The sequence below is a fragment of the Scyliorhinus canicula genome, chromosome 2 (assembly GCF_902713615.1).
Source record: "Scyliorhinus canicula chromosome 2, sScyCan1.1, whole genome shotgun sequence".
NCBI classification, from domain to species: Eukaryota; Metazoa; Chordata; class Chondrichthyes; order Carcharhiniformes; family Scyliorhinidae; genus Scyliorhinus; species Scyliorhinus canicula.
Genome location: NC_052147.1, coordinates 222,421,126 through 222,444,803, shown reverse-complemented (window position 1 = coordinate 222,444,803; position 23,678 = coordinate 222,421,126). Strand labels below are relative to the sequence as shown.

The following is a 23,678-nucleotide window of genomic DNA, read 5'->3' as shown; positions in this document are numbered from 1 at the left end:
TCCAGATAAATGTGCTTCAGTCATTCCTATCATTTGACAGTATGCCTGCCCACATATGAGTGGACATGTTACATGTTCCCTGTCAATTTTGACAGAAAAATCAGGAAATATGTGGCGTGAACAGAGCAGTTCCTGACGTTTGAGGTGTAATTTGAGCCTGAAATTTAGTTCCGTTGTTTGCACGATAGCATAGAAATTGCAAATCAAACAGTACTTATTTCTTAGAAGGCATAATTCAAACTCACTTTTCATTACTTTACTTTGGGTTTTGGATGAGGGTTGCTAGCTTTTGGAAATTAAATACATTTCTGTTCTGATGCAAGTGTCAGCAAGTCTGTTAGATGCATAATAAAGGTCCCTTCACTCCACACAGTAGTTGCTTTAACACCAAACATAGAATCTACTACAGTGAGTGCCATTTTCCATTGCACCAGTCTGTGTATTTTGTGAAATTGCCAGTTTGTTGCTATTTCGTTCATAATTAGGAAAACATTCTGTCTTGTGGACCCATGACCACAAAACAATTAAGTGCAGATGACCAAAATCATTCCCCATACAACTGCAAATTGAATCATAGAATCATAGAATTTTCAGTGCAGAAGGAGAATATTCGGCCCATTGAGTCTGCACCAGCCCTTACAAAGAGCACCCTACTCAAGCCCACATATCTACCCTATCCTGTAACCCAGTAACCCCTACTTAACCTTTTTGGATACTAAGGGCAAATTAGCATGGCCAATCCACCTAACCTGCACATCTTTGGACTGTGGGAGGAAACCGGAGCACCCAGAGGAAACCCACGCATACACAGGAAGAACGTGTAGACTCCGCACAGTCAGTGACCCAGCCGGGAATCGAACCTGGGACCCTGGAGCTGTGAAACAACTGTGCTAACCAGTATGCTACCATGTTGCCCCCTGCATGCTGCAAATTGAAGAAGTAGACCTTCATCGTGTAATTTTAGGTTGGATTCAAACTCAGGACATGGCAGTGAAAGGCGATTGTTTCTAATCTTCTATACCCAGTACCCAACATTAATTTTAATTCCTGAGAAATAATCAAAATGTGAAATGGTGGTTTATCAGAATCTAATTATCTGTAATCTCTTTAATTTAAAAAAAAACACAGAACTTATAATAATTAAGGGGCAGCATGGTGGCGGAGAGGGTTAGCCCTGCTGCCTCACGGCGCTGAGGTGCTAGGTTCGATCCCGGCTCTGGGTCACTGTCCGTGTGGAATTTGCACATTCTCCCCGTGTTTGCGTGGGTTTCACCCCCACAACCCAAATATGTGCAGGTTAGGTGGATTGGCCACACTAAATTACCCCTTAAATGGAAAAAAATAATTGGGTACTCTAAATTTATTTTTTAAAACTTATAATTATTAAGAAAACTTTCTCCAGGCCAATGCACATCACATTAGATTGCTTGGGAATTGTGAGTATCAGAAAATTAGGAGAATACACATGCAAGGAAAGTATCAAATTTTTTGATATCCATTGTGCTCAAGATCCCATGAACCTGGGTACACACCCGGGGGAATCTTTGCTGTTATGCCTAAATGTTTTCGAAGCAGTGTAAACACAATGTAAACACGGCTCTGACCTGGCCCTCAATATTTAGTCCTTAAAACTAATTGCAGCCAACCAGACAAATGCAGTTTATTTCAAAGAGCCTTTGTTATATCTAGACTGTTGACAGTCATCACGTCCAAAGCGACTCACCTTTGTTCTATGAATCACAAAAAAATTAAACCTGTCATTTTATCTTTTATTTGTTTAAGGAAATTCATTGCCCACTATAGCAGAGCATGCTTATCATCAGTCTATATTAATCAGAATAAAATTAAACTTTATTGTTACAAAACATAGCTCAGTAATCTTAAGAATTACTGATTGCAGATATGCTAAAATAAATGATACAAACTGGAAAGATTTTACACATAGTTAGCCATTACTGCCCAAGCCTGTCTGAACAGGTTGCTGTGCAGATCGGCTTTCCCTTGTACACTGAATGCGACCTTTGAATGCATAGAATCTTTCAATATCTGACAAACAAAGTTAATGCCCTTTACGTTGATTAGGTATATAGAGGTGTCCGTGCAAGATTAATTGATTACACCCCTCAATTCCCAATTTTCCTTTCATTGTAATCCATTCACTTGGATAGCTGTTTAACAGATTATATTTACAATTGCTAATTTCTTTTGTATCCTCACAACTTTCTTTCTCTTTTTCTCTCAACTCAAAAACCTAGCAGAAGCTAAGCCACAACTTTAAAAAGCTGGCAGTTCAATTATATGATTAACAGGGTTAAACTACTCAATTCTGTAATCATAGCCATGTTGTCTGTGTGTCGGCCTGCAGCCTCTTACATCTATATCAGCATTCAAGCCACACAAAAAATGTTGGACATGCCCACAACAGAAACTAATGTGGTATCTGATACTCAAGTAACTGAGTGTGTGACAGGATATGTTATATGGCTAGCATTTAAGTGCCTCACTTCAATTGTTGCATTGTCCTTGGGCATTGCAACATCATTGTAGAATGCACAAGTTTTGCTGAGTAAATGCCGATGCTATTGCTGCCTTAGGACGGTGATTGAATGAAAGAAAGATAGAGAGCAAGCTGGAGAAAAGTAAAGGCCTTCTATGTCCTAATACTGATGTTTGGATTTGATGTTTCATTAAGAATTTGAATGATGTGTTTACAGTCAGGAATAAAATGTTTAATAAAGATATCCAGAAAAAAGACACCTATCAGGAAACTCAGCAGCCAATTGCTGCACCAGAAAATTCAACCCAAATGTTTACTAATGAGTTGAATGACTCATGCACCTCTTTTGCTGCTGTTGATTGAGGTACGTGTTTGAACAACACCAGAAGGACTCCCTTTTTCTCCTTTGTTATTACATATTACCATGGGATCATAGAATCCCTGCAGTGCAGAAGGAAGCCATTCAGCCCATCAAGTCAGCACCGACCCTCTGAAAGAGGACCCCACACAGACTGTTATGGGCTAGGGTTTAGAGAACCCCAAAGTGTATCATGGAGTTCACCTGACCCACACCTTTTAATAGATTGTGGTATGGGGAGCACATGGCCCACTCTACAGGTGTGGTACAGCAGAAATGGAAAAGTATTTTTTAAAAGCAAAACAATGTTTATTCTATGAACTCCAGTTAACCTTTTTAAAACATTCAGTGAACATCTTAGCAACCATCAATTCAAATACAACTCCCAAAGAATACAACACTAAGTAATGCTTTTGCTGTCCTTTTAACATCCAGAAGACTTACAAAAAACATAACCTTTAACAGAAGCACATCAGGTTAAATTCACTACTGAGAACATTTATAATTCTGAATTCACCAAATGATCAAGAGATAGTCTTTTCATGGCAGAGAGAACAGCTGTATACCTGCTTTGACTGGCTTCAGCTCCAGCACTGAAAACGAAACCAAAAGAACACAGACACACCCAAGCTTTTCTCAAAGTGAAACTAAAAAGCAGAGCCAGAGTTCAGCTCCACCCACACCCTGACATCACTGCGGTAACATGAGCAGCCAAACATTTCTTAAAGTGACATTCTCATGACACAGGCCCACTCCGCCGCACTATTCATGTAATCCCACCTAGGGGCAGTTTAGCATAGCTAATTTACCTACGTCTTTTGACTGTGGGAGGAAATGGAGCACTCGGTGGGAACCCACATAGACACAGAGAGAAAGTACAGACCCCACACCGACAATCACCTGAGGTCAGAATCGGACCCGGGTCCCTGGCGTGTGAGGCAGCAGTGCTAACCACTGTGCCACCGTGCCGCCCTAGCACCTGCATCCACCTCAGCAAGGAGAAGTGGTTTTATTTTAGCTTTCGTCTGAAAACAGCAACTCTTACAATGCAACACCCCCCCAACACTACACCAAAGATTCAGTCCAGATTATGTTACTAAACTCAAGCCAATATGCCAGGAATTTAACTGAATTTGCATCCCTTTCAGTGGACTCCTGCTAAGTGGCCAGAAGTGCCATTGATTTCAAGGCTAAACTGTCTGATTGAATATTGTTACAATTGTTTGACACGTCAATTTTATGGATTTTAGACACGAAACACACTCATGAAAAACAGATGGCAGTGGCCCATTCGCTACGCAAAAAGAATAGTTAGGAACTATTTACATACATTTTTTTTAAATACTGAAAAAAATGTACTCTTTAAAGTTCCAATGGAAGAAGTAGCTGTCAGGAGAGAACCTTTGTGAATGTCTTCTTCCCATTCCCTCTTAGATAATTCTTTTATGACTGGCAGGCTTGCATATGACCTGAAATAAAAGCAAAACAGGTTTATTCACTATTGTTCAAAATGTCTATTCAATGCTTCATCTCTGGCTTCCAGCTCTTGGTACAGCTTTGTTTAATTTCCACTTAGTCTACACCCATGCTTAACCAATCAAGCACAGTGAGCATCAGTAGTAACTGGACTCACATAATCAAACATAGAACAATTGGACACTGTCGCATAGAAAGAGATGTTGAAACAGATCCTGACGTATTTGCTCAAACTCTAGCTTAATTATATTAATTCCTGTTTGCTCTGTATTCATTGCTTGCGTTGGAAAACATTTTTCAAATTTTCAACATCTTTTCCGATTTTATTATTACACTGACCAGGGGCGTGATTCTCCGACCTCCTGCTGGGTCGGAGAATCGGCAGGCGCTGGCGTGAATCCCGCCCCGCCGTCTCCCGAAATCTCCAGCATCAGAGATTCGACGGGGACGGGAATCGCGCCACGCCTGTCGCCCCCCACCCCCCCACCCCCCCACCCCCCCGGCGATTATCCGGCCCCTAATGGGCCAAAATCCCGCCGCTGTCATGCCGGTCCCGCCGGCGTGAATCAAACCACCGACCTTACCGGCGGGACCAGGCGGCGCGGGTGGGCTCCGGGGTCCTGGGGTAGGCGCGGGGCGACTTGGCCCCGGGGGGGTGCCCCCACGGTGGCCTGGCCCGCAGTCGGGGCCCACCGTTCGGCGGGCGGGCCTGTGCTGTGGGGGCACTCTTTTCCTTACACGTTCGCCATGTGGTTTCACGATGGCCGACGCAGAAGTGACTCCCCCCAGCACATGCGCGGGGATGACGTCAGCAGCCGCTGATGCTCCGGCACATGCGCGGATTTCTGCTGGCCGGCGAAGTCCCTTCGGCCCCGGCTGGCATGGTGCCAAAGGCCGTTCCGGCCGGCGGGGCGCCAACCACTCCGGCGCAGGCCTAGTCCCTCAAGGTTAGGGCTTGGCCCCTAAAGGTGCGGAGACTTCTGCACCTTTGCGGCCCGACGCCGGAGTGGTTCACGCCACTCCAACCCGCCGGGAACCCCGCCCCGCCGGGTGGGGGAGAATCCCGCCCTAGATTTCCAACCAATTTATTTACAGAAAAAGCAACTGAGTTGATCACTCACCATTATTATAAGATTTTGGCATAATCTGTCATATATGTGTAGTTCTTTTAAGAAATGGTGACAAATTATTATTGCACAGCAATTTATTTTATGGGTGTGATTGTTGCTTTTAAAATTAACCATCACATAATTGTTGCTTCCTCGTAGAATTATGCAGAACTGATACCTGGTGCCACAGTGGAACGACTTGAAAGTGATTCGAGAAATATCCTTCAATTGATTATTAAGGCATACAAGGTACACTTTTATATTTTAGCACTCAGCAGAACATTGAAAACTCAATCCCATTCATTGAAATTGTTTATCATTTAGTCAACTAATTAATTTCTTGACAAATGCTGATATATAAAGGTATCAAGGGTAATGGGGTGAAGGCAGGAGAATGAGGGATAGGAAACATAGCAGCCATGATTGAATGGCGGAGCAGACTTGATAGGCCGAATGGCCTATTTCTGTTTCTATGTCTTGTGGTTTTATGGTCTATAGTGTGAAATCTGACATCTAAACCTGTATTTTAAGTTCAGGTGTGAGCATGGCCAGTACATTTGTCACCACCGGCGCAAGGTTATTTTAACATGCTAGTGTAATCAACAAAGCGGTTGGGAGTGGGATTCTGACTGGCAGAAAGCTTCTGATGGTCACACATGGAAACAGTTTCCAGCAGAAGGAAGGTCAAGGAAGAGGGGTGGGATGGGCAGAGGTGATCATAGTTGTGGGGAAGGGAAGCCTGGGGTCCAGGAAGACATGGATTTCCTTGTGAAGCACAGAGCAGCCCTGCCAGAGGAGTATCTTTAAGACAGAGATAGATAGGTTCTTGATTAGTAAGGGGATCAGGGGTTATGGGGAGAAGGCAGGAGAATGACGATGAGAAAATATCAGCCATGATTAAACGGCGGAGCAGACTCGATGGGCCAAGTGGCCTAATTCTGGTCCTATGTCTCAAAGCGTTAAAATCAAACTTATCCAGGTCCCTCATGAGAGGCCCCGGCCCTGGCTAGCAATGCTACATTAGCGGTTAAGGTTGTGCTACATTAGTGGTTAAGGTTGTATTGTAATCTGAACAACATTATCGGATCCTGACACTTTTGTAAAATGACCATTAAAATGGGAGCAGGCATGAACATGTTGGGGAAATGGTGGTGAACATTTTTCTGCCATGCTAACCAACTGCCTGTCCTTTCCTGCCAGATGTGCCTGGTTAAGATCATCCCTCTAGTTTTCAAAGTAGAATAGCTGAACAACATTGCTTCACAGCAATGTCAGAGTAAATTTCCAGGGCTCCAAAGAAGAAATGATGCAGGAGCTCTGAACAAGGGCTGATATTTCTTGGATCTTTTGCTGACTTCCAGTTAATAATAGAATAATATAATAATAATCTTTATTGTCGCAAGTAGGCTTACGTTAACACTGACCCGGGCTTGAATCACTATCTGTGCGGAGTCTGCACGTTCTCCCCGTGTCTGCGAGCGTTTCCTCCAGGTGCTCCGGTTTCCTACCACAAATCCCGAAAGACATGCTTGCAAGGTGAATTGGACATTCTGAATTCTCTCTCAGTGTAACCAAACAGGCGACGGAGTGTTGCAACCAGGGGATTTTCACAGTAACTTCATTGCAGTGTTAATGTAAGCCTACTTGCGCTATGAGTAAAGATTATTATATATACAAAATATAACTAAAATATATATTTTTTCCTGACAAAAAGCACATGGGGCATCACAATAAATGTAACTATGCCTACTAAGAGATTTCTCCTGATCGGAGAATTTAAATTTGAACCACATATTATGAACAAGGTAAAAAGCAAAATGCTGCAAATGATGGAAATATGCAGCAGATCAGTCAGAATCTAAAGTGGGGAGGGGGATTGGAGTTGTGGAAGAGAGATGGTTACATTTTTGGTGCAGTCTCTTCTTGAGAACTGAGAAATATGAAATGGCCTGAGACATTGAGCATGATTCAGCAGCCTCATCACACCCAACTTGGTTTCTGGGCGAGGCTGAGATTTGCGATGTTGCAACATTGAGGTGATGTGATCCAGGCCGGCTGGGAGACTGCCAAGGTGCCAGGCTGGCAGTGCCAAGGTTCCCGGGTGTCATGTTGCCCATGCCAGGGGTCAGGCCTGTGGTGATATCATGGTTGCGTTGTAATTCACCAACTGACCACTAGGGGTCTCACTAGTATATAAATGAATGTTAGAGTCAAGTGATCTCGACTGACTGAAGAGCAGGGAAGAGCGAGGTTGCTTGTGCATGATCATACTGTTATTCATCTGTTATTTTGTAAATAGTTTACCCACAGTTAATGTTAAATTGTTCATAGTTTTAGCTACAGGTGTTCTTGTAATATATATCAGGCCATCCGACAAGAACATTACATGAAACTAGGGTTAGATGGTATTAAACACTGAGAAAAAACTATCAGCCTGCCATGAGGTACACAGAGATTTGAAGATTTTACAGACTGCCAGAATTAGCAACTTGGAGTCGTTGAAGCCACCAATGAGTCTCAGTTTTCATGGCAATGTGGACAGCAACTGGCATCTGTTTAAACAACAATTTAATCTGTTTCTTACTGAAATAAATTTAGGAGATCAATCAGATTCGCCTAAGGTAACAATGCTACTAACAGCGCAGGGCCCGAAGCAATTGGTGTGTTTAATATGTTTAAATTTTCAAACAATGAAGATAGCAAAAATTTAACGAAGGAATTTGAATGTTTGATGCACTTTGCACCCCCAGAAAAAAATGACATTTATGCATGTGTTTATAAATGTGTTTCGATCACATTTACAGAAGACAGAAGAGCCCATAGATCATTTCATCATTGACTTAAAGTTAAAAGCTAAAGCCTGTATGTTTTTTGCTGTGGAATCTTCCATGATTCGGGACCAGATTGTGTTTGGTGTGAATGGAAATAAGTTGAGGGGAGGTTGCTGAGGGAATCGGAGATGTCCTTGGAACAAACAGTTAAAATTTGTCAGGCTCACGAGCTAGTAGCACAGCATTCTCAAATGTTTCTCAGTAATGGTATTGTGGCGTCTTCTTAGAAGAAAGCACAAAAGGTGGGAAACGTCCGAAAAGAGGCGGGAAAGTTCCTGCGGCTCCTCGCACACCAACAAACAGGTTGAAGATAAGGACAAAGTATTTCTTTTTTTTAATAACCATTTTATTGGGGGTTTATTTGTATTATAACAACAACAAAATAAACAATGTACATGAAACTAAATACAGTGCAAAAGCCATCTCCCTCCCTTCCAGGTCCCACCTATTATTAACCCTCTACTCTAAGCTAAACAAACCTCCCCCCTTCTGCTGACGATTATTTTTCCGTGAAGAAGTCGACGAACGGTTGCCATCTCCAGGCGAACCCTAACAGTGACCCACTCAAGGCGAACTTGATTTTCTCCAAACAGAGAAAGCTAGCCATGTCCGATAGCCACGTCTCCGACTTCTGGGGCTTTGAGTCCCTCCAAGCTAATAGTATCCGTCTCCGGGCTATCAGGGAAGCAAAGGCCAGATTGTCTGCCTCTTTCTCCTCCTGGATTCCCGGGTCTTCTGACACCCTGAAAATTGACACCTCTGGACTCAGCGCCACCCTTGTTTTTAATACCGTGGACATGACATCTGCAAACCCCTGCCAAAATCCCCTTAGCTTCAGATATGCCCAGAATATGTGGACATGGTTCGCTGGTCCTCCCGCAACATTTTGCACACCTGTCTTCCACCCCAAAGAATCTGCTCTTCCGGGCCACTGTCATGTGAGCCCGGTGAACAACCTTAAATTGTATCAGGCTGAGCCTGGCACATGTTGCGGACGCGTTGACTCTACTCAACGCGTCCACCCATAGACCATCCTCTATCTCTCCTCCCAGCTCCTCCTCCCACCTGCGCTTCAGCTCCTCGGTCTGTGTCTCCCCTGACCCCATAAGTTCCTTGTAAATGTCCGAGCCGCTCCCTTCTCCGACCCACCCTCTGGAAACTACCCTGTCCTGAATCCCCCTTAGCGGCAGGAGCGGGAAGGTTGACACGGCTTTACATAGGAAGTCCCACACCTGCAGATACCTGAATTTGTTTCTCCTCGCCAACCCAAACTTCTCCTTCAGCACCCTCATACTCGGAAAGCTTCCCTCTATAAACATACCCCCCGTCCTCTCAATCCCTCCTCTCCGCCATGTCCGGAACCCCCCCATCCATACTTCCCGGGGCAAACCGGTGATTATTACAGATTGGGGACCAGACAGATGCTCCCTCTGCTCCCACATGTCTCCTCCATTGCCCCCAAACTCTCAAGGCCGCCCCTACCATGGGGCTGGTAGAGTACCATGCCACCCCCCAACTGGTGCCCTGGCATGAAGCCGCCTCCATACGCTCCCATGCCGACCCCTCCCCCACCACCCACTTCCTGATCATGGCTATATTCCCCGCCCAGTAATAGTTACTAAAATTTGGCAGTGCCAGCCCAACCTCTCCCCGACTCCGCTTAAGCATTACCTTCCTTACCCGCGGGGTCTTGCCCGCCCAAACGAAGCCAGTGATCACTTTGTTGACCAGGTTAAAAAAGGACCGTGGAATAAAGATGGGGAGACATTGAAACACGAACAGGAATCTCGGGAGGACTATCATCATCACCGTCTGCACCCTTCCAGCGAATGACAACGGGAGCGCGTCCCACCTCCAAAAATCGTCCTTCATTTGGCCTACTAGTCGGGCCAGATTTAATTTCTGCAGCCGGTCCTATTCCTACGCCACTTGAATGCCTAGGTACTTAAAGCTTCCCCCTATTGATCTAAACGGCAGCTCCCCCAATCGCCTCTCCTGTCCCCTCGCCTGGACCGCAAACATCTCACTTTTCCCCATATTTAGCTTATACCCCGAAAAACGGACAAATTCCCCGAGAATGATTTCTTCCATTCCCTCTAATGGGTCCGATACATATAGAAGCAGGTCGCCTGCATAGAGCGAGACTCTGTACTCCACCCCCTTCCCTGGACCAGCCCCTTCCAGCCCCTTGAGGCTCTCAGAGCAATTGCCAACAGCTCTATAGCTAGCACAAACAACAGTGGGGAGAGGGGGCATCCCTGTCTCATCCCCCATTGCAGTCTAAAATAGTCCGATGTTGTCCTATTCATCTGTACACTTGCCACAGGAACCTGATACAGCAACCCGACAGTCAATAAAGCCCCTCCAAATCTGAACCGTCCCAGTACCTCCCACAGATACTCCCATTCTATCCGATCAAAAGCCTTTTCTGCATCCATTGCGATCCCACTACCTCCACCTCCATACCTTCATGATCACATTTAACAACCTTCTTAAATTGGCCACCAACTGCCTTCCCTTAACAAAGCCCATCTGGTCCTCCCCAATAACGTCCGGAACACAATCCTCAATCCTGGAGGACAAAAGTTTGGCCAGCAGTTTGGCGTCCACATTCAACAGGGATATCGGCCTGTACGACCCACACAACTTCGGGTTCTTGTCCCACTTCAGAATCAGCGAAATCGTGGCCTGGGACATCGTCAGGGGCAGCACCCCTCTTTCCCTTGCCTCATTGAACATCCTCATCAACTTCAGACCCTCCACTATCTCTTCCAACCCAATCGGGGCCCTCAGCCCTTCTACCAGCTCCCCGTCCACCTTTGGGGAATTCAGCCCCCCAAGAAGTGCCTCATCCCCTCCGGCCCCGTAGGGGGTTCCGACCTATACAGCCTACTGCAGAAATCCCTAAGCGCCTTATTCACCCCTGCTGAATCTCCAACCAGGTTCCCAACTCCATAATTTACTTTCCCTATCTCCCTGGCTGCCTTCCTCTTTCTAAGCTGCTGTGCAAGCATTCTGCTGGCCTTCTGTCCATACTCATAGATCGCCACCCTCGCCTTTCTCAGCTGCTCCACTGCCCTCCCTGTGGTTAACAAGCTGAACTCCGCCTGTAGCCTCCGCCATTCCCTGAAAAGTCCTGCCTCTGGGGTCTCCGTATACCTCCTATCGATCTGCAGTATCTCCTTTACCAGTCGGTCCGCCTCTGCCCTATCCACCTTCTCCCTATGGGCCCATACCGAGATCAGCTCCCCTCTGACCACTGCCTTCAGTGCTTCCCAGACCATCGCTGCTGAAATATCCCCCGTGTCGTTGACCTGCAGGTAGTTCTGAATACATTTCCTCAGCCACTCGCACATCCCCATCGTCAGCCAAAAGTCCCACATCTAACCTCCAGTGCGGGCGCTGGTTACTGTCTTGACTAACTTGCAGGCCAACCCAGTGCGGAGCATGGTCTGAGATTGTGATCGCCGAGTACCACGTGTCCACCACCCCTGCCAGTAAGGCCCTGCTCAAAATAAAGAAATCGATCCGGGAATACACTTTATGCACGTGTGAGTAGAAGGAGAACTCCTTCACCCACGGCTGCCCAAATCTCCATGGATCCACCCCCCCCCCCCCCCCCCCCCCCCCCCCCCCCCGCAATCTGCTCCAATAACCCTTTTAGTTCCTTTGCCATTGCTGGCACCCTGCCTGTTTTCGAGCTTGACCGGTCCAAGCCAGGGTCATTAACTGTGTTGAAGTCCCCTCCCATGACCAACCTGTGCGGGTCCAGGTCCGGTATCTTCCCCAGCTTCCTCTTTATAAACGCCACATCATCCCAATTTGGCGCATGCACATTTACTAATACCACCTGCACCCCCTCCAGTTTCCCACTGACCATAATGTACTGACCTCCCACATCTGAAACTATTCTACCCGCCTCAAACACCACCCGCTTATTGATCAGGATCGCGACCCCTCTAGTCTTTGAATCCAGTCCCGAGTGAAGACCTGACTGACCCAGCCTTTCCTCAATCTAATCTGGTCAGTTACTCTAAGGTGCGTCTCCTGCAAAATTACCACGTCCGCCTTCAGTCCTCTAAGATGCGCGAACACACGTGCCCTCTTGACCGGCCCATTTGACCCTTGAACATTCCAGGTGATCAGCCTAGTTGGGGGGGCTCATCTTCACCGATCAGCCATCCCCTTTTTTGGGCCCGCCTCCAGCCCACGCTCCGTGCCTCCAACGGCCCATCCCCAGGCAGCCTACGCCCCCAACCTCCTCTCTGTCCCTTGGCCCAAGTCCCTCCCTCGTCAGCTGAACATTTCCCCCCCTCCCCCCCCAGTAACAACACTCTGTAACCCAACCCCTTTGATAAACCAAACACATGCACACCCTCCACAGGACAATGTATTTCTGTGCAAAAGATGTTGTCAAAGGTACAAATTAAGGCAGTGTCCAGCGTTTGGCAAGTTTTGTACCAGCTGCAAAGGAAAAAATCAATTTTCTCAGAATTGTTACTCTAAGCTCAACCCCAGATCAGTCAGCATAGTCTCCAGTGATGTAACACCATTGTTTGTTGGAGGAATAACAGTGAAGAAGAATTTTATTGGAGACATCAAATAATTCTCCAGCACTTAAAAAAATGCAAATTGACACTCTATTTAAAATGAATGTGTTTAATGAGGACAAATGGCAGCTAGTACTTGAAGTGAACGGTACAGTGGTTCAATTAAAGTTAGACACTGGTGCCAAAGCCAATTTAATCAGCATGTCTGATTTATAAAATCTAAAATTCAACGATTAGAAGAAATCACAAAATATCTCTGAGAGATTATAATGGTTCAAGCATTAAATGTTATGGTGCTTGTGACCTGAGTGTGGTGGTGAAATACACAGTTTATTCCATCCCAGTCTGTATTCTATCCATGGGCTTGGATTCATTATCAGGTGATCAGTCCTGTGAAGAATTAGATCTACTACCATTGGCATGTAGCATCCACAAGTTATTGATTAATACTCCAACGATTCTGAGAACATCATCAGCAAATTCAATGATGTGTTCACTGATTTTAGTGCACTACCATTTGACAACGAGATACAATTTGAAGAAGATGCACTATTTAAAGCACCAATATGAACTATTAGGCAGCACAGTAGCACAGTGGCTAGCACTGTGGCTTCACAGCACCAGGATCCCAGGTTCGATTCCCCGCACGGTCATTGTCTGTATGGAGTCTGCACGTGCTCCCCGTGTCTGCGTGGGTTTCCTCTGAGTGCTCCGGTTTCCTCCCACAATCCAAAGACGTGCAGGTTTGGTGGATTGGCCGTGCTAAATTGCCCTTAGTGGCCAAAAAGGTTAGGAGGGGTTATTGGATTACGGGGATAGGGTGGAAGTGAAGGCTTAAGTGGGTCGGTGCAGACTCAATGGGCCGAATGGCCTCCTTCTGCACTGTATGTTCTAAGTTCTATGTTCTATTCGAGTAGTGAAATTGCTGAAGGTGTAGATCTGCATATCAATCTCATTTCTACCCTACCACCCGTATCAGATGCAAAATCACAATTACCAAGAAGATATAAGAATCTACCAATGGGGTAAATTCCATGGTATGTGTGAAACAAAAAAAGGCAATGCTCATATAGGCATGGATCCCAAAGATCTTAATGAAAAAAGTGTACATATTGTGAAACAATCTTTATAGAAAGCATTGGATAGCCAATCTGATCCATATCTCACGAAATCACGTTACAAAGCATTACCATTGTCACATGGTGGGTCGCCAGCAGAGTTACGTATAAATAGAAGGTTCCAGACTTGCAAAAGAAGGAGGAGAATGCAGTGGTACTGCAGAAAATGCAAAACATTAAAGCAAAACAAAAGTAGTTCTATGATACAGTGTCTAGAATTTTACTAACTCTGAGTAGTGATGACATTGTGAGAATAGAAGATTCAAGCAATTGGTTGAGGAAAGCCATTGTACTTGAAGAAGTAGCACCTTGTTCCTACAACGTACAGACAGAGGATGGGGTGGTTTTAAGAAGAAATCGTCGCGCACTCTTGAAAACCAGAGAAAACTTTCACAACAACGTGATGGATGACAAACCTACATCAGAATCAACACAAGTTGCAGTGTCAGATAGTTCAGCAGTTCCTCAGCATGAGAACGTCATGGAGAACATTAAATCTACAAGTTCTGAGCAGCAAGTCCAAAATTTGCGAAGATCAACCAGAGTCAGAAAAAAACCTGATTGACTCAATTTGTAGATTTGGACTATTTGTATAAACTCTGCTTGCTGTTCTTGTGTGTGTATATATATATATATATGTATAAAACCACTTCAAAAATTTTTAAAGACAAAAATGAATACTGTTAGACTCACAGGCTAATGATATCACATATCAATATACTGATAATAATGTATTAATTTATTCCTTCAAAGAAAAGGGGGTGTGGTGATATCATGGTTATGTTGTAATTCACCGACTGACCACTTGGAGTCCCACTGGTATATAAGTGAATGTTAGAGTCAGGTGACTTCAGACTGACTAGAAAGCAGGGAACAGAGAAGTTGTTTGTGCATGATCATAGTGTTATTCATCTGTTGTTTTATATATAGTCTACCATAGTTAATGTTAATAAATTGTTTATAGCTTGAGCTACAAGTGTTCCTGTAATATAAATTAGGCCATCCGACAAGAACATTGCAGGGCCCGGGGGAGTCTTGTCCATAAGAGGTGGGGTAAGAGGGGGCGTGAGGACCACAGAAGAAATAAGTTGGGTGAAGTGGAGGGGGTGGGGGGGTGGGGGGGGGGGGGGGGGGGGTGGCTGTGGCCATAATGAGAGGGGGGGGGTTGAAAGATCAGGGCTGCCTTTTAAAAGGCGCCAATCTGCGAGTAGTCTTTCTACACTCGCTTGTGCAGGACATTACTCAAAGTATGGCCTCGATGGGAAGTTCCTCGCCGAGGCCAAAAATCAGCAAAGTGCTATTGAATAGCGGGGTCTTTCTTGGCGCTGTGCGAAACATGCCATTTAGTGGGCTTTAACTCAAGTTTACGGAATTGCACACATTGGGTGGGATTCTGTGATCCTGAGGCTAAGTGTTGACGCTGTCGTAGACGTAGCCTCAGGAGCAGCAATTCTGATCCCTACACGGGCCAGCATGGCACTGGAGCGACCCGCGTTGCACCAGCTACCGATCCCGTTGTCAGATAGGCGCCGTGGGTCTGTGCATGTGCAGTGGGACCGGTGCCAACGCGCACATGCGCAGTGGCTCTCTTCTCCGCGCTGGCCCCGATGCAGCATGGCGTAGGGCTACGGGGCATCCGCTGAACAAAAGAGGCCCCCTGCCCGAGAGGCCGGTCCGCTGATCGGTAGGCCCCGATCGCGGGCCAGGCCACAGTGGAGGCCCCCCCCTGGGATTGGACCCCCGCTCCCCCTCACCAGGCCGCCCCCAGATGCATCCACGCCGAAGTCCCGCCGGGTAAGAGCAGGTGTCAATGGCGCCGGCAGGACTTGGCTTTTTTGGTGTGGCTGCTCAGCCCATCCCGGGCTGACAATCGCCGCGGGTGCCCTGGGAGCGGTCCTCGACCGGCGGCGCGCCAACACCAATGGCGCCGATTCTCCACTCTCCGGAGAATTGGCGGACTGGCGTCGGGGCAGCGTGGCGCGATTCTCGCTGGTCCCAGCAATTCTACGGCCCTGCTCCGGGGTGGGAGAATCCCACCCATTATTTTTCAATTCTGAAGAAAAGTGCACCCAAAACGTAAACGTACCTGTTTTCTCTTTAGACACTGTCTTACTGGTGTGTTTGCAGCATCCTTTGTTTCTGTATCAATGTAGCTAGATTACTACCTGCCTGGATCCTATGCTGGAACCATTGGTAACTTTCAGATTTGAAGCAAACCGATGTATTACATAATCCCTTCTTTTATCTCGGGCTGCTATCCTATATTATAACATGACAAATTGGTGAATATAGTTACATTTTTCTGACAAAAACAATCGGCCAATTCTGACTCTCTCCATCTGACAAAAGCAGTGACGGTGAATCCAGCTGTTCATTTCTCCAAATGAAACAACATTGAGTGGAGTCTGAGAGTGTCTGCCAATCTGTTATTGCCTATTTTGATCACCACACAAGATGAATATTTAGCTGTATGTTTTTCTGGAGTGGCTGTCACAGATATGTGTGGTATTTTCTTGTAACAAGATCTAAAGCCATCCACCCACCTGGCCATATATTGGCAGTCAAAATGTCATGATGGCCCTTTACCTTTTTGCCTTCATCTCATTCCAGGCTATGTAGGTGCCATCTATACCTGTACCAAGCAGATTACCAAAGCCAATGATTGCAACACATTCTCCATAAATGCCAAAGGTGAGCTAGAAAGGGATGGGAGAGTTGGACTGATAGCAGGATTCGCATTAGTTCACCCTGTCAATTACTGCTTGCAAGTAGCTATGATGACACCTCCCAAATAGCCAGCTGTGTTTGTGCTCTGCAGAATACCCATGTGTGCCCGGTACATGTGTGCCTGTGACTGGGCACCCTGTCTTAAGCCTCAGCCATCGACCACACAGATTGCCCCAAGCCTTGGATGTGTTGGCCTATGGCTGTGATGTTTTGACCCAAGGCTTCCACCACGGATGCCACCTGTTCAGTGTTGACCTCGGTACCAGGCATTGTCGGCATCCTATCCTGCAGCTGAAGGAGGTGGGACTCCTCCAATTGTATCTGCAGGCACTGGAAAGTGGCAAGTTGCTGACAGTCCTCCTATAGATCCCAGCTCTGCGTCTGCATCTCCACCAGTGATGTGATCATACTTTCCAGAAGTGTGATACCTATCCTGACTACCCGCTCCTTCAGGAGTTCCTATCTCCACCTGATGTGCTGCAGCATATGTGATGTACGCACGAGATGGAGACCCAGGAGCCTCTTCACTAAAATGCCCCACTGAGGTGATAGTATCTGCACTGGTGGAGGGTGCAGCTGAGTGCAGTGCCAAGATGACACTGCTGTCCCCGGACTGTTCCTCCGGGGTGCGCTGGGGTTGTGACTGGGGGCAGGATACCCCAGACGGGCCGGCCTGCTCTGATGGTGATCCTGCAAGACAAAAGGCAAGAGACATGAAGAGATCTTGGGAATGAGTGGTCTGGAGAAGAGGGGCGACTCACTCGCTATAGGGACATCATTTTGCATTAGGAGCCCATTTGACTGTGGCATACTGACTTCCACCTTGGCGATAGTCTTCTCCTGCACTTCCCTGTCTGACTCCATTGCCCTCTGCTCAGCAGGGGTGAGTGCCCAGAGGTCCAATGCACCCCTCCAGTCTTCTCCCGCGCCCTTTTGTTATGGGCCATCTTTTTCTAAGGGACACATAAAGGACATGGTGAGACGTTTGTGAGCATGTAACATGGGGGTAGGGTTCTGTAACTGGTGACATGTGTGAGCAAGGCGCCTGGCCAGAGAAGACTATGCAGGTGTTGGGGTTTGGTACAAGATGGGATGTGAGGGAGATGCAGGCAGATTGGTTTTGATTGGCCTCTCGGGGGGTGGGGGTGTGATGTGAGGATTGAGAGTCAGGAGCGATGCCAGGGAAATAGAGGTGGTGACTTGCCTGAGTTGCTCTAAGGAGGTCATTCATCTTCTTGTGGCACTGTGTGCCAATCTGCCTGGTGAGACTCACAGCACTCACTGCCTCGGCCACCTCCACCCAAGCCCAGTTAAGGAAAACAGGCTGGGGGTCTCCTGCCCACCCTGGGGAAGAGGGTATCCCGCCTCTCTTCCACCACATCTAACATTCGGTCAAGCTCCATGTCCACAAATGGGGAGGCAGCTCTTCTTTGAACCAATTTATTGGCTGTAATGAGAGTGTGTGGGGAGTAGAGTGCTTATAACCAGCTCCGATTTTCAAGCCCTCCAGCACCAATTCCAGCCCCAGCCAATCTGACTCCAAATAATAATAATAATCTGTATTATTGTCACACGTAGACTTACATTAACACTGCAATGAAGTTACTGTGAAAAGCCCCTAGTCGCCACATTGTTCGGGTACATTGAGGGAGAATTCAGAATGTCCAATTCACCTAACAAGCACGTCTTTCAGGACTTGTGTGAGGAAACCGGAACACCCGGAGGAAACCCACGCAGATATGGGGAGAACGTGCAGACTCCACACAGACAGTGACCTAAGCCGGGAATCAAACTTGGGACCCTGGGACCCTGGTGCTGTGAAACAACAGTGCTAACTACTGTGCTACCGTGCCGCCCTCTGGTGGGAATGATTCACGTGGGCAGAGTACTAGCCTATTAGCATGTCCTGAATTGCTCCGAAAATGGTGCCTGCTATGGGAACGCCAACCGCACACAATTCAGTCCCAGCATCAACACTTAAAGCACCATGTTGCACCTGAAAGTCAGCACTCCTTGGCATGACGTGGCCCGACATCAGCACCAGTTGATTATACTTTGTCTCACTCTACCACTCAGTGTTGCATTAACTCTCCTCAGCACCACCTCGACCAGCTACTTTCACTGTTTTTTACTTCGCTCATTCTTGGATTGGGTGCGTCACAGGCAATGCATTCCAGTTGCCCTGTTTTCATATAACATGGTGTGCTTGTTAAACCACTTTCGAGTTAAGAGTCAACCACGTTGAAGAACCTTTGATCTCATGTAAGGACCCCGGCAGTGTGAATGAATCAGACAAATAAATTTGATCCCTTAAGTTAACGTTAGGACTGCACATCTGGTTCAGCTGCACTTCATGATTTTAGTCCAAATAATCCACAATAAATAAGTGTTCCAAATTATTTCTTATACTGTGGAATTCCCTCCCAGAAAAAGTTGTCAGCTGAAACATTGCTTCTTCCCTGTATTCTAGAGTTTAGGTATACAGTAAACAATCATCTGCTGGATCAGATGTGTTGAAACAGGCATTAAGCTCTAGATTTACTCTTCATCTTCTCAACACAAATTGTTTAGATTTTCAGTGTTTCAGAGTTCATCAGCTCTCAAAGGTGTTCAGATTTTAAAAGTGACCTGCCTTGGTTAAAATTGTTTCCAGGTGCACCTTCATATCATGCCATGAACGCAATAAAAGCTGCCTAGACAACTGAATAATAAATATGAGAGGTAAACGAGTATCCCTTTGCTGTCGTGAGTAAGATCCTGCAGGCCTCTTTTATAGTCTGATTCACAGTCTGCAGGGAAGGAAAGCAGCAGGTTTGTGCAAGCCTTTTCCGTACTTGGAATGAGCAGGATTAGAGATTTGTTTATTCAATGCAAATATGCTGCGAACAACCGCAAAGCGCAAAAGTATTATAATATTGCGCTCTGCAAAATAATTGTGGAGTTAGAATCTGAGACACAAAAGAATGTTTGTATGTCTCCAGTCTTCTCAGTTTTGCACAGATATCCTAGACTGTTTTAAAAAAAATAATGCACATATATTATTATTTCGATATAAACAATGATAGAGACAAAAAGTTTAAATCAGCTTTATCTGAATTCAAACGGAAAGTCCAGATTTAAACAAACATCTCACTGGCAAGAATTTCGACTGGTTCAGTCATGACGTGACACTTCCAGGGAAACTTTACTGCTAAACTAGAGATTCACCTTTATGAACATGTTACAACTAATGCTATAACACTGACAACGTGGAAAATTGCCCAAGTATAAGCTGTCCACAGAAAAAAAGGACAAATCCAATTTGAGCAATTACCCCACCAGCCGTTTGCTCTCAATCATTGGGAAAGTAAAGGAAAGCATCATCAACAGTGCTATCAAGCAGCACTTAGCCATCAATGACCTGTTCGCTGGTGCTCAATTTGAGTTCAACTGAGCTGGGAGGGCCACTTGGCTCCAGACCTTATACAGCCTGAATCCAAACATGGACAAAGACCAGAATTTCAGGTGTGAGGTGAGGGTGGCTGCCCTTGATATCAAGGTACCATTTGACTGAGTGTGGCATTCAGGAGCCCTAGCAAAATTGAAGTCAATGGGAATCGGGTGGTGGGGGGGAAACACTTCGCTGTTTGCCGTTATGCCAAGCACAGAACATAGAACATAGAACATATAGTGCAGAAGGAGGCCATTTGGCCCTTCGAGTCTGCACCGACCCACTTATGCCCTCACTTCTACCTGGTAACCCAATAACCCCTCCTAAACTTTTTGGACACTAAGGGCAATTTTGCATGGCCAATCCACCTAACTTGCACGTCTTTGGGTTATATTTGGCAGATAGAGGATAATGTAGGAAAATATGAATTCATTTTTCACTTCAGCAGGAAGGATAGAAAAGCAGCATTCTATTTAAATGAGGGAGCTCGTATATCACACAAAGTTAGTGAGCAGGTGAGCAGTGAATGGAAAGGTAAATGGAATGTTGTTTATTGCAAGGGGAATGGGAAAAAAAGTAGGAAATATTCCTGCAGTTGTACAGGGTGTGGTGAGACTGGAACACTATGTGGAGTTTTGTTTTCCTCATTGAAACAATATATTAATGCAATAAAAGGGGTTTAGAGAACATTCACTTGATTACCTGGGATGGGAGGATTATCTTATGAGCAAAGATTGGACACACTGGGGGTGTATCCATTGGGGTTTAAAAGAATGAGAGGTAATCTTAGTGAAACATGAAAGAATTTAAATAGTGAGTATGACAGGGATCAGGGACACCCGGGCGAGATTTCAAGTATCGCGTCCGGAATTTTCCAGCCGTTCACGCCGGCAGTATCTTCCCGTACGGCCGACAATGTCCATGCCATGAGTTTCCCGGCGGTGAGGGGGGTGCATTAAATGGAGAACCCCGTTGAAAACAGCAAGACCACAAGATCCACTGTCAGCCAATCAGTGAGAGTTTAAACAGTGAGTGTGAGAGGGAGCAGTGAGACAGAGGTGAGGAGGAGTGTGAGAGAGGATCCGAGGAGGAATGAGAGAGAGAGGAGCCAGTGAGGAGGGCCGAGAGAGAGAGAGGAGCCAGTGAGGAAGCTGGAGAGAGAGAGTGGACCCAGTGAGGACGACCGAGAGAGAGAGGAGCCAGTGAGGAGGCTCGAGAGAGAGAGAGAGAGAGTAGGCCCAGTGAGGACGACCGAGAGAGAGAGAGGAGCCAGTGAACAAGACTGAGAGAGAGAGGACCAGTGAGGAGGAATAAGAGAGCGGATCTCAGGAGGAATGAGAGAGAGAGAGGGGACCCAGTGAAGAGGATAGAGAGACAGAGTGGACCCAGTGAGTGAGTTTAAACAGTGAGTATGAGAGGGAGCAGTGAGACAGCTATACCACAAAAGAAACTGGAGCCATTTAAGGCTCCAACAAACAGACCTGTGTCCCCGTGATGCCATGCTTTGATTTTTCTCTGAATGCATTGGTCCACAGACTCAACTGGGGCCTTGCCAGACTCACACATGCTCTCCTTGTTGTATCCACTCCCTCTCCGAGCTGGAGCTGCATGGTCCTGACTGTATCCTCGCTATCTTTCTGTGCTGTATCCGTGCTCTTGTCTGAGTCTGGTCCTCACACTCACTCCTTGCCAGGTACGCACTCTCCTCACAGTGTCTGCACTCTCTATTCTCACCAGATCCATGCTCCATCTCCCTGCCATGAAGACGCTCCTCGCTCAGTTGGTGATTTCTCTCCCTGCTAGACCCATTCTTCCTCGCTCATCCTCACTGGCTCCTCTCTCTCTACCTATCCTCCTCACTGGCCCCTCTATCTCCCTCAGTCCTCCTCACTGGGCCCTCTCTCTCGATCTTGCTCACGGTCTCCTCTCTCTCTCTCATTTCTCCTCGGATCCTCTTTCTCATTCCTCCTTACTGGGTCCACTTTCTCTCTCTCAGTCTTGCTCACTGGCTTCTCTCTCTCAATCCTCCTCACTGGCTCCTCGCTCTCCCTCGGTCCTCCTCACTGGGCCCACTCCCTCTCTAACTCTTCCGCATTGGGTCCACTCTCTCTCTTGATCCTCATCACTGAGTCCTCTTTCTCTTCTTCCTCCTCACTGGCTCCTCTCTCTCTCTTGCTCCTCCTCACTGGGTCCTCTCTCATTCCTCCTCACTGGGTTTTCTCTCTCTCACTCTCTCTGTCTCTCTCTCTCTCTGTCTCCCTCTCCTCCTCACTGGCTCCTCTCTCTCTTGCTCCTCCTCACTGGATCCCCTCTCTCGCTCCTCTTCACCTTCCAGTCCCACATTAACCCCTGCTATTCTAGATACCCTTATACTACACTAGGCACCGTACATCAGCTTGGATGTTAAGATCTTAGAGACAGCACAGAAGAAATTTACTAGAATGGCACCAGAGATGAAAGGTTACAGTTATGTGGAGAAACTGGTGAAGCTGGGGTTGTTTTCCTTAGAGCAGAGAAGTTAAGGTGAGATTTGTTTAAAGGGCTTTGGTAAGTAAAGTAAGATGAACTGTTCCAGTGGCAGAAGGGTTAGTAACCAGAGGACGGATTAAGGTAACTGGAAAAGAATGTGAGGCAACATGAGTTGTTATGGCCTGGAATGCACCACCTGAAAGGTTGGTGAAAGCAGATTCAGCAATAACTTTAAAAAGAGAATCGGATGGATACGTGAAGAAGAAAATAATTGTTGAGAGAACAGGGAAATATGACTAACTGGAAGTTTTCTAAGATCCAGCAATGGCATGTTAGGCCAAATGGCTTCCTTCTGTTCTGTATTATTCTTCGATTCCATGAATTCACATGGCATTCCCTGACTGAGATGGTGATTAAGAAACTTCTTTATAAGCTTCTATCGAACCTCTTGTTGAATCAGCTATAAGAAGACACATGAAACCAGTACAATTTAGCTCAACTCTAATTTTTGCTTCTCCCTCTGGGAATGTTTCCCCCCCCCCCCCCCCCCCCCCCCCCCCCCCCACGTTCTCTAACTGAAACCAGGAAACCATAAAACGTATGAAATCTCAGAAGATTAAACTACGTTTAACACTCTTTACACAAAATGTCCTCGCAGTTATACACTACACTGTGCCTGCTTTTCCCATTAAATGTTTTAACGAGACAGCACAAACTGTCTGTTTTGGAATTCGAGGATGGTTTTAACATTTGTACATGTGGTTCCATGCTCATTTCAGTAAGGTGTATTTGTAGGAAATTTGCAGAAGACTGAGTTTAATACAAGATAAAAAAGCCCACTACAGTATTCTGCTCACAGTTAAATAACATCTGCACCATATTTTGGCAATAATACCAGTCTGTATATGATTTAGGTAGCTTCATTCAGCATGAGCGTAGAGATACCCAATGTGGGAGATAATAGTCAGGCACTTATACATCTAGCATTGAATCAATTTTTTGTTTACTAAAGAAGTGTCTCACTTGATACTCAACCCCTGTTATGCTTCATGCACAACAGTTCTATGTTGACAATAAGTGCAAAATACAAAAACTGTTTTATGAGGGGTTCAA

The 23,678-nt window shown here is 46.2% G+C and overlaps 1 protein-coding gene across 4 annotated transcripts in view; it reads left to right on the top strand.

The window, feature by feature from the left end:
* itgb6 (integrin, beta 6) overlaps window positions 1-23,678 on the top strand; it is a 98,542-nt gene that overhangs the window by 34,909 nt on the left and 39,955 nt on the right. For all 4 annotated transcript variants that reach the window (XM_038789645.1, XM_038789648.1, XM_038789644.1 and 1 more), the window contains one exon: window positions 5,600-5,689. In XM_038789645.1, coding sequence (XP_038645573.1) covers window positions 5,600-5,689 — 90 coding nt within the window. The remainder of the gene's footprint in view (window positions 1-5,599; window positions 5,690-23,678) is intronic.